Below are 14,336 nucleotides of genomic sequence, written 5' to 3' on the forward strand. Positions count from 1 at the left end.
TAATGAACCTTTTTCTGATACAACTGTGCTGAAAGCTTCACTGGTTCAGAAAGCTTCACTTCGCCATCACTACCTTTCTTTCCCATTCTGACATTCAGTTTGGAGTTCAAGAGATTGTCTTGACCAGGACTACGCCCCTGAATGCATTAAAGCAACTGCTATGTGATTGGTTGATTAGATAATTGCATTAATGAGAAATTGAACAGGTCTTCCTAATAATTCTTTAGGTGAGTATAGAATGTTGCTATTAACACTTGGTGTAAATAGCATCTATCGCTAGATTTACACTCAGTGAGAAAAACATATTTTCTCACCAATAGATGATATTTACACTAAGTGCAAATAGCTAGTTTCTATTTACTAAGTGAAAATAGTGATATATTCTATTTACACCATAAATTGTGTGAATTATATTTAAATTTATTTAAATTTATATTTATTTAAATTATTAAATGGATGCAGATTACATTTACACTTACAATTAATTACATTCACAATTATTTACACTATCAATTACTAGCCGCTTCCAAAAAAATTATATGATCAAGGTTATGACAACAGATGTTTTTATATTGCTTTAATTCATCAAAATGACTTAAAAAAAGTAAATTGAATGTAATTTAAGTTGACATTACTTAAACATCTAAGTTGATTGTAATTTTTTGGCAATGGGGAAAACTAGCTTTTAATAAGGGGGTGAAATAACCTCTAAGCCTTTGCGACATGAAGTACAGTTACTAGGAAGTCTGCTGATTATTGTAGAACTTGTAAAGCAGCATATCAAAAGCAGCCATTTCCTGTGTTTCATTTTTGTTCAATGGCCAAACCCACAACACAGCACTTGTTGTTTGATGGTATAGTTAAATGGTAGTTTCAGTTCAGGATCTAAGCAATGACCAGAATGCAGTTATTTCCTGGTTGCGAAGAATAGAAGGGCTGAGACTGAGTGTAATTCTGAGAATAGCAGGTGTTTCTTCTTTTGGTTCTGTATTCAAAGTGTCAGGGAATGAATAATTGCTGTGATAACTCGTTGGCTTACAAACAATATATAACTAAAGACATATTTGGGTGCGTATTACATCACACAGCCACTGTTAGTTCAGATGGGTGTGGTTTACAACCGTCATTGGAATGATGAGAAATGTCATACTGTCTAGAATCGAGAAACCAGAGTCTTGTCGCCACTGCAACTGAGCAAGCAGAAGAATGAAAACTCTGGTAAGTTTTGAATTGGACTTACAATTTGAACTAATAGCTAATGAGAGTAAATATGCTGATTTAATATTACACTCGGGAACATTGTAAAGTGGCAGTTTATGGCTTGACAGTATTACCCACTGGATAACAAGGCTTAGAAAATACATTTTGTCCTACTGTTTATGTCAAATGTGCTTATGTGTTTCACAATATGTTAACAGTAATGATTTAAGTACTTTCAGGATGTTTTCTTTAATATAGTAAATGTTAACATTTGATAGTATTTTATACATAAATTTCACATAGACCTGGTAAGACTATTTTTTATAGACAAATGAAAACTGAAAGTGCTTTGCATTAAAGTAAAAGAAAAACATAAATGTGAATAAGGTTTACAATAAGGTTTAATTTTTAACATTAACTTTATTGCTTAAAAGGATATTTAAAATAGGAGTGAAAATGGTCATCATTTACTCACCCTCAAGTTGTTTCAAACCTGTATGAGTTTTTGTTTTGTTTGAGAACACAAAGGAAGATATTTTAAGGAATGTTGGTAACCAGACAGCTGAAGGTAGCTATTGACATCAATAGTAGTTTTTTTTTAACCTACTATGGGAGTTAATGGCTAAGCTACCGTCAACTGTTTGGCTCTTTAAAATATCTTCATTTGTGTTCACCAGAAGAAAGAAACTCATACAGGTTTGGAACAACGTGAGGATGAGTAAGTAATGACAATTTTCTTTTCTTTTTTTCGGGTGGACTATGATCCTTTAACAATGAAAAATACTTCAAAAGCATTTATCAATCTTAAACTCAACATTTACTGATACAATCATAAAATCTAAATTATATATGTTAACATAGTTAATGAACAGTTGCATTTTTATTAATTAAAATGAACAAAGGCCAATAAATGCTGTAAAACATAACGTGTTGAACTAATGTTGATGAATGAAATCTTATGTAAAGTGCCATTTTGAAATAGTTTAAGAACATAAAAATGAATGACATTTCAGGCCCTCTATAAAAATGTACTTTTGATAAATATTTTTAAATGGGAAAATGTGGTTATGATAGTGTGCTGCACATTTTGTACACATTACATAATGTTATCATTAATCAGGCATTGGGTACTGACTTGTACTGGACAAAGTCCAAAACATAAATACAGAGACACATTCAGATAACATGACATGACACTTAAAGAACTGAATCAATAAGAAGTCTTTACATCAAGCTGGTTCATTCATTCAGTTCAGATGTCAAACATTCTACAATGTATTGATGTCCGTCTGTTCTCTCTCTTTTATTCTATACAGGTTATCAGTTTTGGATGAAGACAAGAAGGGAATGACTCATCCAGCTGTTCTCGTTGACAGAAACCAAATGTCTATCTACATATTCAGCATTAACAAGCACAATCTGCCATCAGCGTTTATTAAATGCCATAAACCACAATGACATCTACTGAAAGGAGATTTTCCCCTTTTCGATGGCTATGCACCGTTTTTGGATTAGTTTTTTATTTAGGAGACATTGGATCAGACCTGTTGTTATCTGTGCAGTATTTTAGAAGCGGTTACGTGACCTGGGCCGCACTGACTCTTGCGTTTGTTCTTGTCGGATCTGTATGCATACAGATATTCAGCTATGCATGGTTCAAAGATGATGAGGAAAACGCTGGAGGTTACAAGGCTCTGTCCACTTGCAATCTGATTGGGATACATGTACTGCAGATAGGCCTTTTTACCAGGTAATGTCATGCTAATTTATTAAGCATTCAAACGGCATGAATCTAATATCTAAAAATGAATGAGAAATCATCCAAAAATGAGCATTCAACCATCATTTTCTCCCTCTCATGTCTTTGCAAACCTGTATGACTTTCTTTCTTTGGTGGAACATAAGAGAAGATATTTAGACGAATGCTTCAGCTGTTTTGTTCATATAATGAAAGTCAATGGGGTCCAAAGGAAAGTCACAACTCACAGTTCGGTCTTTTTTCTTGCAATTGCAAGAACAAAACTTACATGTCACAAGTCGGACTTTAAAACGTACGACTGCAAGTTTATATCTCAAAATTCTGGAGAAAGTCACAATTACGCAATATAAACTCATAATTGCAAGATAAAATAATTATGAGATAAACAAGAAAAAAGTCTGAATTGTCAGATAAAAAGTTGTAATTACACACACACACACACACACACACACACACACACACACACACATGTTGGTCTATGTGGTTTACAGGGACTCTCCATATGCGTAATGGTTTTTATACCGTACAAACCGTATTTTCTATCCCCTTACACTGCCTCTGCCACTAAACCTACCCATCACAGGAAACATTCTGCATTTTTACTTTCTCAAAAAAACATCATTTAGTATGTTTTTAAGGCCATTTGAATTATGAGGACATTTGATATGTCCTCATAAACCACATTTATAGAGTAATACCAGTGTAATACCCATGTAGTTATACACATTTGTGTCCTCATAAACCACATAAACAGGCTCACACAATATGTGTGTGTGTGTGAGTGTGTGAGTGTGTGTGTGTGTGTGTGTGTGTGTGTGTGTGTGTGTGTGTGTGTGTGTGTGTGTGTGTGTGTGTGTGTGTGTGTGTGTGTGTGTGTGTGTGTGTGTGTGTGTGTGTGGGGTGGGGTGGGGGGGGATGTTATTGTGATAAATGTGTATAATGACATGGGTATGACACAGGTATTACAAGGAGAGGGTGGAATATGAGGACATTGGCCATGTCCCCACTTGATAAAAACCATATATGTCACAAAAACATACGTGTGTGTGTGTGTGTGTGTGTGTGTGTGTGTGTGTGTGTGTGTGTGTGTGTGTGAGAGTGTGTGTTTGATGGAAAAAAGCTTCCAGAGAAAAGACTTGAGGGTGAGAAAAATGATGACTGAAGATGAATTAGTCTTTTTTAAAAGACTGAAGATAATGCGGGGGAACTAGTTCTTAAAAATAAGGGTGGAAGGAAATTCCAAATTGAGTTGATCAATCAATCTGTCTGTTACTCTAAGGTATTACAATCTCTTGAAGAAGAGTTTGAAAGTCCTGTGTTCAGGACAGAATAAAGAGGAGGAGCAGTTATGCCTTTTTGGGCTCGCTACGGATCTGAGCATGCTCCGCATGTTTGAGACGTTCTTGGAGAGCGTTCCTCAACTTGTTCTGCAGGTCTATATCATACTGGAGCACAACCATCGATCTAATCTGCAATGTAAGTCCTGCACATATGCAAGCATTATACGTGCACTGCCGCACACACACATTACAAGCAATGCAAGCTATGTTATCAGATTACTTTTTTCAAGTAACAAGAAACACTTTACTTTTAAATGTATAACAAAATATTTGAGTTACTTTTTCAAATAAGTAATGTAAGTAGCTTTTTCCCCCATTTATTGAAAAATAAAATACCATTCAATAAGCAAAAATGACTAGAAAAACCTCTTTTTTTTTCTGCAATCCAGAAGCTGAAATGTTTGTTTGAACTGTGCCTGACTTGGCATCAGCCAGAGGCTTGTTCATTTCACTTTTGGTGTGAAAGGGCTTTTACATTTGTCAAAACTAGATCTTTTGTTTATTTTTTATAAAACAAACAAAAACACAGGAGCCGAGCCGTGCGAAAAAATAACCCAAAAGCATTTCCATAAAAAGTAACTAAGTACCGCAATTTGTTACTTTTTATGAAGTAATGCATTACTTTTAAAAGTAGATTTCCCCAACATATCCACAGTTTACACTGTTCAAAAATTCAGATTATGTTTTTTTAAAAGACACCATAAGTGATAGTAGGCTAAAGACATTTAAATTGTTACATTGATTTATATTTCAAATTAATGCTGGAGATTATATACATCAAAGAATCCTGATTTAATCATATCAATAATAAATGTTTCTTAAAGCACCAAATCAGTATATTAGAATTATTTCTACACTCTTAGAAGAAAATGTTCTATATAGAAACCTTTTTAAGGGTTCAATCAAAAGAACACTTTAGGTTCTTTGTAACCTGGAAAAAGGTTCTTTATGGAACTTTTTAGGGGTTCATTCATTATCATTTGTTTTGTCTTTTCCGGATTAAATATTTCAAATTACTGACAAATATCTCACTGCATTATTTAGTGTGTTCAAATGCCTTATGAATGCATGTGAATGATCACAAAATTTAAGATACTGTATGGGGGTTAGAAAATGTATATATATTATCTCATTTTATTTAGTTAAATCAATCACAGGAAGAGTGCCATTTCAGTGTTTCAGTGCCATTTCAGTCTCCTCAAAAAATCAGTTTAATAAACAATAATTTAATTACAACTACAAAATGTTGCAGAATAATGTAATAGAATGAATAATAGCCAAGAACCTTTGTGACAAAAAGGGTTCTTTCTCATCAGCATAAAAGGTTCTTTGGAGTTTAGTAAAGAACCCTATATAGAACCCCAATGAACCTTTATTTTTAAGAGTGTAGGATCATGTGACACTGAAGACTGCAGTAATGATGCTGAAAATTCAGCTTTAACATCACATAAATACAATTTATTTATTAAAAATTATTAAGATATAAGATATGTTTACTGTTTTATTGATCAAATAAATGCAGCCTTGGCAAGGAGACTTCTTTCAAAAACATAATCTTTTGAATTCTTATAGACCCCAAACGTTTTAATAGTGTGAGCCTGAATCATTCATGGAACTTTTCCATTCAATAACATGTTCTTTAAAGAAAATGGTTCTTTGGATTATTAAAATGGTACTTTTAAGAACTGTTCTTTGTGTAACCCAAATTAGTTGTTTTATGGCATCACTGCAGAGTGTAAGTGCCTATATCAGCGCACAAGACAAACAGTTTGTTGTTAACCATGTAATCAGACTGATTTATAATAAAATAAAATCTCTTTTTTAGACATTAGCATGGCCGTGTCTTTCATCAACATAGCCTGGGCCACGGTGGATTATCGGCGTTGTTTACGGCGCTCTCTAACTCACATTAATGAGATGCCATCTGGAATCCCAACAGCTGTCTACTTGTTCTACAAAATATTTACCATAACCCCTCGAATCCTCAGCTTCACCCTCTTCATCATGCTTTCCACCTTCACTACTCTAGCAATGGCCTTCGTATGGCTGGTGGGAACCATCTGGGCATTTGTGGAGGAGACCGAATTCTGCACTTCACGAGTCCTTGAATATCTTTATCGAGCTATTGTTGGAGTTATCCTCGTTTTTACCTTCTTTAACATTAAAGGAGAGAACACCAAAGTCCCCATGACTATGTATTATATTGTAAGTGTTTGTCAAAATCTTGCTGCACCTATTTTGTTGTTTCTGCTCAAGCCAGAGTCTGAAAGGACTGACTATTTCCTGCCCATTATGTTTTTTATATTAATGTCAAATTCACTCGGATTGGGTTTTCTGGGACTCTATTACAGCCTCCTGCACCCTCGTGGACGTGCGGCAGATGAGCCCGATGGAATGGGCATACTGGAAGCAGAGACAAAAACACGTTTTGATAAATTTTTACAAATATAACAATCAAATAGATCATCATAAATCATAATTAACTTGGTTAACGATATATATATATATTGTTAAAGTACAAAAGATCAATGTTTAAAAAGCTGCTAAGCAATGATATCTGATTTTTCAGGTATAAAACGGTGAACCTCACAGGTGTCACTGAACTTGTCAAAATGATGCATTTGTATTTTTGCTGAATAATATTGTGAAATACTATTACAATTCAAAATAATGATATATTTTAGATTTTTTTTGTGAAAATGTGTATTTATTACTGATATTAAAACTATATATCAGCAGCCATCACGTTACAGTCTTCAGACATATGATTTGGTGCTTGAGAAACATTTCTTATGTTGGCTAAAACCTGCTAATTTATGCTAACAATGTGATAAATCATGCTAGCAAAGTGCTAATTCACGCATGCAATGTGCTAAACATTCCTAACAACATTCTAAAACGTGCTAGTATTGTGCTAAAACACGCTACCACATGTTAGCAATCTCTGCAATATGTAATGGGTGTGCTCAAATGTTTGCAACATATTTATGCTAGCAATGTATACTAAACCTGCTACAAACATGCTAGCAAAATGCTAAATAATGAACACATGCTAAGACATGCTAACATCTGTAAATATGTAATATATAAAACGTGTTAGCGACATGATGAAACACGCTAGGAAGCATATACAACTTTCACATTTTCAGACAAGGCTTTGTCAAGCCAAAATAAAAGTTTGTCCCACTAAACTTAAGTTTCTAGTTATTATTATCAACAGTAAAAACAGCTGTGTTGCTTAATGTTTTTGTGGAACGTGATTTTTTTTTTAGGATTCTGTGATGAAAAGATCAAAAGAGGAGCAGCAATGATTGGAAATTGAAGTCGTTTGTAACATTATGCCTTGACTGTCACCTTTGATAAGTTTAATCCATCCGTGCTAAATAAAATATAAATGTATCTAATATATATGATTTATTTTAAATAATCTTACTAACCCCAAACTTTCAAATGTTGTATAGCCTATATTTTTACACACCAGAATTTGCACCCTGCCTCAGCTTTCTGTTAGAAGTTCAATCACTACCACTGAAATAACGCTGACACAAGATGGCACTGTTGTTCAAAAAAAAAAAAAAAAAAAAAAAAAACATTCCTCTTGCCTAAATTATACTGCCTCATACAACTGGAGATTTTGCTGCCATCATGCCGACTTGCTGAAATTTACTGACTGTACTGTACATGATCTTTGTCATAACACACTACTTGTTTTACTGTACATTTTATTGCTTTTTGCAATAAAGGTATTGTATCCGCATTTTATTGAAGTCTATAATGCCACTGTTAATTGAATGCAAAATGATTTTACAAAAAATGCATTAGTCCTTCATGTGTACATGCATGTCTGTCTAAAGCAGAAGGAGATGTGAACTTTGACCCTCACAATCTCTAAGTCTACAGAGACCGAGAAAGGCTGAGAGATCATACAGATTGCCTGTTTCAGAGCTAATTGAAAGATAATAAACTAATCCACTTCTGTTTTGACTACCAGCAAAATATTGTGCAAGCCAGTGGAGTGAGTCAAGATTTAGAGAAGAAAAAAGAGCAAAGATAAAGAGGATTAAAATAGAGAAGCGGTCACAGCATTTCCTCAGTGTGCTGTTAGGTGAACATCTGCGCTGAGAACGTGAGCTCACCGTGACAGAAAGACTGCAGATTTATTCAACGGTAGTACCCTTTCAAATAAACATGAGCACTGCTCAGCAGGCTGCAGGCCTTTTTGATTTTCTCATGTATACATACACACATACAGTGGCCCCAAAAAGTATTTAGACACTTTGTGGACATTTAAATCACACACACCCACACAAAAAATAAACCCAACTTGCATCTGCATGGTGAAGGAGGTTTATTCTCCACAATCTAACTTTTTCTTTTTTGCAGTTACTTTTAGCCAACTATCTCAACTAAATTTGACAAATATTCCCTTTGGCTGCAATATCTTCACTTGGAAAAATGATTTGCTTTATAAATAAAGCATATTATTAGGGGTCCAGGCCTATATTTAATCATTGTATTTGTACTGTTTTTGAAAATTTGTATTCCTTTTCTGCCCTAAATTTTTTTAAACGTCATCTAACGTCAGATATCTCATAATTGGTGGGATGGTTTCAAATCCCTCCACTACCCAGGCACCACACACATATGTCAGCCACTAGGTGGCGCTATAATAAGTACATTTGCGGGTAATTTTAAGGTGACGTATAGTTACATTGTACTTACTCAAATATTTATTGAGTTATATTAATCAACTACATGTACTTACTATATAGGGTTAGGAATAGGGGTTGGTTTAGGGTTAGTTTAATGTGATTATGCATATTTTATAGATATTAATACGTGTCAAGAGGACGCTGTAAAATAAAGTGTACCAGGTTTTGTTAAGGGTGAGTTACTTGTAATTATACACAATTTACTTTTATTACTATAGTAAGTAGTAACGTGTAACTACGTCACCTTAAAATAAAACGTCAACCATTGCGTTTTATTTCATACATGAAACTTTAATCAAAAGATTACATAATCAAAAATCTTACTGTTTTTTTTATTGCTACACTGTAAAAATGATTGTTGGTTTAACTTAAAAAGGTAAGTTACATGGTTGCCTTAAAATTCTGAGTTCATTGAAATGAGTTAATACAATAAAGGAGATTAATTAATAGAAACTCAAAATATTATGTTATTTCAACCACATTAATTATCTAAGTTGATTTTAACAAAAGAAAAAAAAAAGCTTTTTTTTCAACACAAGCAAATGTTGTCAACCAACAAACACGTCACTCATTAAACAATGACCTAACACATGTAGCATTACATGCTTTCTTTTGTAAAGTTTCTTTACAAAACATCTCAGTTACGTATGTAACCCTTGTTCCCTGAAGAAAAAAAACTGAAGCAAATAATTTCAAATCAAGGACGTCAAAAGAATAATAGTTAATGAACATTTTTTAATAAGGAAATGTATGTTACCTAACACAGACATCTATTACTATGGTGATATGTAGTACATCCATAATATTGATGTGGAAATAATTGAGCTTTTGCGGGTTTTCTAGCCTGGATGCCATTCATGTGCTAATGCATAATGTTCACAGCAATAAAACCCATTAATTAAATTCCTTGTGTATTTGTGCACACTCGGCGAATAAAGCCCAGTCCGATTCTGAAAATGCGCATTACTGCATTCATAGAATGATCCCTGCTGATTGTTACTCCTAGAATTCATGGAAAGCTTCATGGGGCGTAGGAAAAAGGTGGATACATGTTGAGAATCTGCCACAAGGTGGCGCCATAATAGGCACATTTTTGCTAAAAACTCTGGAATTGTGATCTTTCCTTAGCCTGACAAGCCAGACACATCAAGATGTTTGGTCTGGAAACTCACCATAGACAGGGCTCAATCCGAGGGGCGGGATAAACGGTTGTCTTTCAAACTCCCTCTGCACGCGATAGCATAGTGCTACCACTAACCAGAGCAACGAAGGTGAAACAGAGCTTGTTGATAGATTAAACATTCGCCGTATCCGGTCGGCAAAACTCAGAACACATCTTCCCTTTTTAAGAATGACTTCAGTGCCGTTCTTTGTTCTTTTCTCAGAGAAAAGCTTAACTCCAAGTCTTCCAGAGTCACGGTCAAAGCTGATTCGAAAGACCGCCGTTTGCCAGTTTCTGTGTTTACTAGAAGCATGCAAACGCAACTCCGTTGTCATTATGGCCCCGCCCACCGACTCTATACACGATGTGATTGGCCCAACAAGAGTGAGGTGATTACAGCTCAGAAGGGTATTGAGAGTTGCTATACGACACTCGCGGGCAGATTAGATTGGCTGACGCTAGGGTACGTCTAGATTTCTAGGCTAATCTTTCCTCTGAATCCAAAAACGTGTTCATATGACATATGTATTTAATCATTTAACAAAGGCCCTATACACAAACATTTAACAAAGGGCCTGGGGACTTTGCGATGCTGGAGATAGGGCAATATTATATCATAGTACTTTTTTTGTGTATGTTTAAAGTACATTCTTTGGACCCACTTTATATTAGGTGGCCTTAACTATGTACTAACATTTTAATTAATAATTTGACACAATGCACTAATTGTGTACATACATATTTTTACACTGTTGGGTGCGCACCCAAGTTCAGAAGACAGCGTTTACATCATCCAAATCAACCGAACTCTGACGCCAATCAAACCCGGTGCACACCAAAAGTGCTAGTGTGAAAGCACCCTCAAAAAAATAAAAAAAATAAAATGGACGTAGTGTCCGTGAAGTCACCCATAGGATTCTGAAGTGCAGTTTAAAGCTTAAAGTAGAGATGACACGTCACCCACATCACTACACCTGTCCCTAACTTTACGTGTATCCCACCTCAAAATCAGCGAAAGTGTTTTGCAATACAATAAAACACAATAAGTACATACTTATTTTAATGTAAGTAGCCTACACAAGGCTAAGGCCACCTAAAAGTGCGGCCTAGTATTTTTTCCTAAAAGTTTCTGTTAAGTTGCCCGACATGATTAAACATATTGCTGTCCATTATAATGAAGTTTCTTTTAAAATATTTCTATAAAGACGTTGGTGTGCTAAACTGCATAGTCAAAAGCACCCGCAGGTCAAGAATTGTTAGATTTAATCACTTTTTTAGATTTTTTTATTTATTTTTTTCTTTCAACATGTTGTCTTCAGTAATATATGACAATTTATTCAGTGTAGTTTATTTTTACATTGCAATAATACAATATTATAATTTGTAAAAATCACATTATTATTATTATTTTGTAGTTTAAAAAAACATGGAAGCATATATTCATGGTTTTGTAGCCTACAGCAGACATAGCTTTCTAGGTTTAGAGAAAGCATGTAGCATTTACAATTAGCTTTATACTGTATGTAAAAACAACAGAACTCTTTATTTGTCCCCCTTTAGATAGCGAAGCAAACATGTGGGTCAGGTTTTGCCTGTGACCAAATGTCCCCTCAGGAATAGTAAAACCTGAAGTCATCTACATTGCGAGGACCAGCAAACGGTCACAAGGAAAATACTGATATGGACCACCATGATGGCTTCAATAAATAGTAATAAAATAGTAAATCATGTCTTAATGAAAATCTTAAATATAAGTCAATGTCAATGGAAAAAGGTGCATGATAAATGCACAGGTCTAAAGTTTCAGCTCATTTTTATAGTTTAGCAGTTTCGGATAAGCAGAATTTGTCGTGTATTGGTTGATATGCTCCATAAAAACTTGAATTACTGCGCCTAGTGAACAGTTTAAATTGAGCTGATTTTAATTTACCATAAATATCTTGATAATTAGTTAGTATAATGAACCTATTGAACAAATAAAATTGAGCTGGGGAGGATAAAGGATTAACTTAATTTAAATGTAATATCTTGACAATACTATTATCTCGATAGCTGTGCTTTATTGCACTCACACAGATCAGGCTTTGTTTTGTCTGGTGAGTCAATCAAGACAGCATAACCGCCGACTGTCTCCCTGATTCACTCCAGTTTATTTTTGCTTTTCTTATTGCCATTTCCTGTAAAAGCCAGTCAGAAATGGGCCATACAGCATACACTCACCACAATTTGTCCAAGCACAATAAAAGTGGAGAGGCAGTCGTATGGGTGGCTGTTTCCCATTAGAGCTTCAAAGTCCATATAAAACATGATTAATGCACGCTTTAGATGCAGCGTGTCTTTAATTATTATGACTTGACTTGTGGCTGCAAGCACAGATACATTAGCGGCAACAGTAATCTGTAAATGTCGACACAGGCTGGATTCTGACACTGGAGGTTTTGCCTCATAGCTGGAGAATTCACCGGAATGGGACGGCTGGAGCGATCGGTGTGGTACATAGGGGTACAGGTCCTTTAATCACAGAGCACGTGCTAAGACAGATTTGCAGTTAAAAAAATGGCAAAAGAGGAAAGTTTAATTAAGTCCAATCACATTATTTATTTATATCATAAAGTGTCACTACTATTTCTGCAACTTAAGAAAAAAAGTCTAAATTTATGACATACAAAGTCTAAATTAACATACAGAGTCATAACTATGAGATAAAAAGTAAAGAATATGACATAGAAAGATATTTTGATGCCAGTGTTAAAATTGACATTAAAAACGATGAAATTGACAGACTAAGTCATAATTATGACATTAAAGCCAAAATGATGAGATACTAAGAAATAAAAAAGTAGTTGAAATTATAACATAGTAACAACTTTCCCTTTTTATCTCATAATTATGAGATTTATTATGACATGTAAATCAAAATTGCCATACATAGTCATAATTGTGAGATAAAGTCAAAATGACATACAAAGTCATAATTATGAGATGAGTCTCAAAAAATGAGTCGATTATGAGAAAGTTATGACACTAATCATTTTCACTTTTTATGTCATACTAAAAAGATTAAATAATGAGATTAAACAGATAAATTATGACAAAATGTCGAAAATGACATCCTATGTCATAATGATCACATTAAAGCTAAAATGATGAGATACTGTGAGATGGAAAGTCGTCAAAATTAAGAGACACTAACTAATAATTTATTTTTGTGTAATAATTAGGATAAAAAATTATGACTACTGTAAGTCAAAATCGACATACAAAGTCATGATGACATAAGTCAAAATTCTGCCATACTAATAATTAATTTTTTTTTGTCATAAACTCATAGTTATGACATTAAAGCCAAAATGAGATACAAACTAGTTAAAATTATGACATACTAACTGATCATTTCCCTTTTTAAGTCAAAAATATGACATAAAAAGTCAAAATTCTATAAACATACTTTCTAAATTTTTCATAATTGTCAATATTAGAAGATTAGAACATTTTTAATTATGAGATAAAAAGGTCAAATACATTTTATGTCAATTTTTTTCCACTTTTTAAGTCATAAGTTCAACTTTTCATCTCATAATTATAACTTATGACTTCCTCTCATAAGTATGGTGTTACTTTTGTCTTTTTATGTCATAATAATTTATAATTTCATAAAAATAATAATTCATATATTTTTTTTTTTTTTTTTTATGTGGCGGAAATGGACTTCCATACACTACAGTTCTCTGGGAGGTTCTTCAAAATAAAGTCCACATGCAACTGAGCCATTTTTGAGCCAAAATGTACTGTTAAACAATGGTTTGATGCCAGAGTCAGCTTGGATTTTTGCATGGGACATTTTTGTAAAGCAGTGCTGCAGTTGGCGTCCGTTCAGCGAGGGGACCGTCGAGAGAGGAAAAGCAATCTGCGTTGTAGCTACGGTGAGGTCAGTCATTACCAGAGACCTGACACTGCCTGTTTACATATGCTGGAGAAACAAGGCAAAAGAGCCTAGCTCTCAAGATGGAGCACATCACCACAGCGCTGAGGTGGGCTGTGTCACAAACCACACATACACACACCTGGAACTCATTCACGGATGTTAAAGATCACATACATATAAGAGCGGGAACACACACAGGCACGGTTGCACATGTAAACTAACGCATGCGCTTCTACGT

At 34.4% G+C, this 14,336-nt stretch overlaps 1 protein-coding gene across 1 annotated transcript; it reads left to right on the forward strand.

The window, feature by feature from the left end:
- The first annotated feature begins 889 nt into the window (after positions 1–889).
- xkr9 (XK, Kell blood group complex subunit-related family, member 9) lies at positions 890–7,801 on the forward strand. Its single transcript, XM_067435083.1, has 5 exons — positions 890–967; positions 1,089–1,218; positions 2,517–2,950; positions 4,239–4,435; positions 6,125–7,801. The coding sequence occupies exons 3-5, from the start codon at positions 2,655–2,657 to the stop codon at positions 6,748–6,750; spliced, it is 1,119 nt and encodes a 372-aa protein (XP_067291184.1). The 5' UTR covers positions 890–967; positions 1,089–1,218; positions 2,517–2,654; the 3' UTR covers positions 6,751–7,801.
- The last annotated feature ends 6,535 nt before the right edge of the window (positions 7,802–14,336 follow it).

The sequence above is a fragment of the Pseudorasbora parva genome, chromosome 24 (assembly GCF_024679245.1).
Source record: "Pseudorasbora parva isolate DD20220531a chromosome 24, ASM2467924v1, whole genome shotgun sequence".
NCBI lineage: Eukaryota > Metazoa > Chordata > Actinopteri > Cypriniformes > Gobionidae > Pseudorasbora > Pseudorasbora parva.

Excerpts from the sequence above, each read along its gene's own strand:
- xkr9 (XM_067435083.1), top strand. The coding sequence starts at position 2,655 with ATGACATCTACTGAAAGGAGATTTTCCCCTTTTCGATGGCTATGCACC. Across the intron at positions 2,951-4,238 it reads CAGATAGGCCTTTTTACCAG|GTATTACAATCTCTTGAAGA; the intron begins GTAATGTCATGC and ends TGTTACTCTAAG. Across the intron at positions 4,436-6,124 it reads CCATCGATCTAATCTGCAAT|ACATTAGCATGGCCGTGTCT; the intron begins GTAAGTCCTGCA and ends TCTCTTTTTTAG.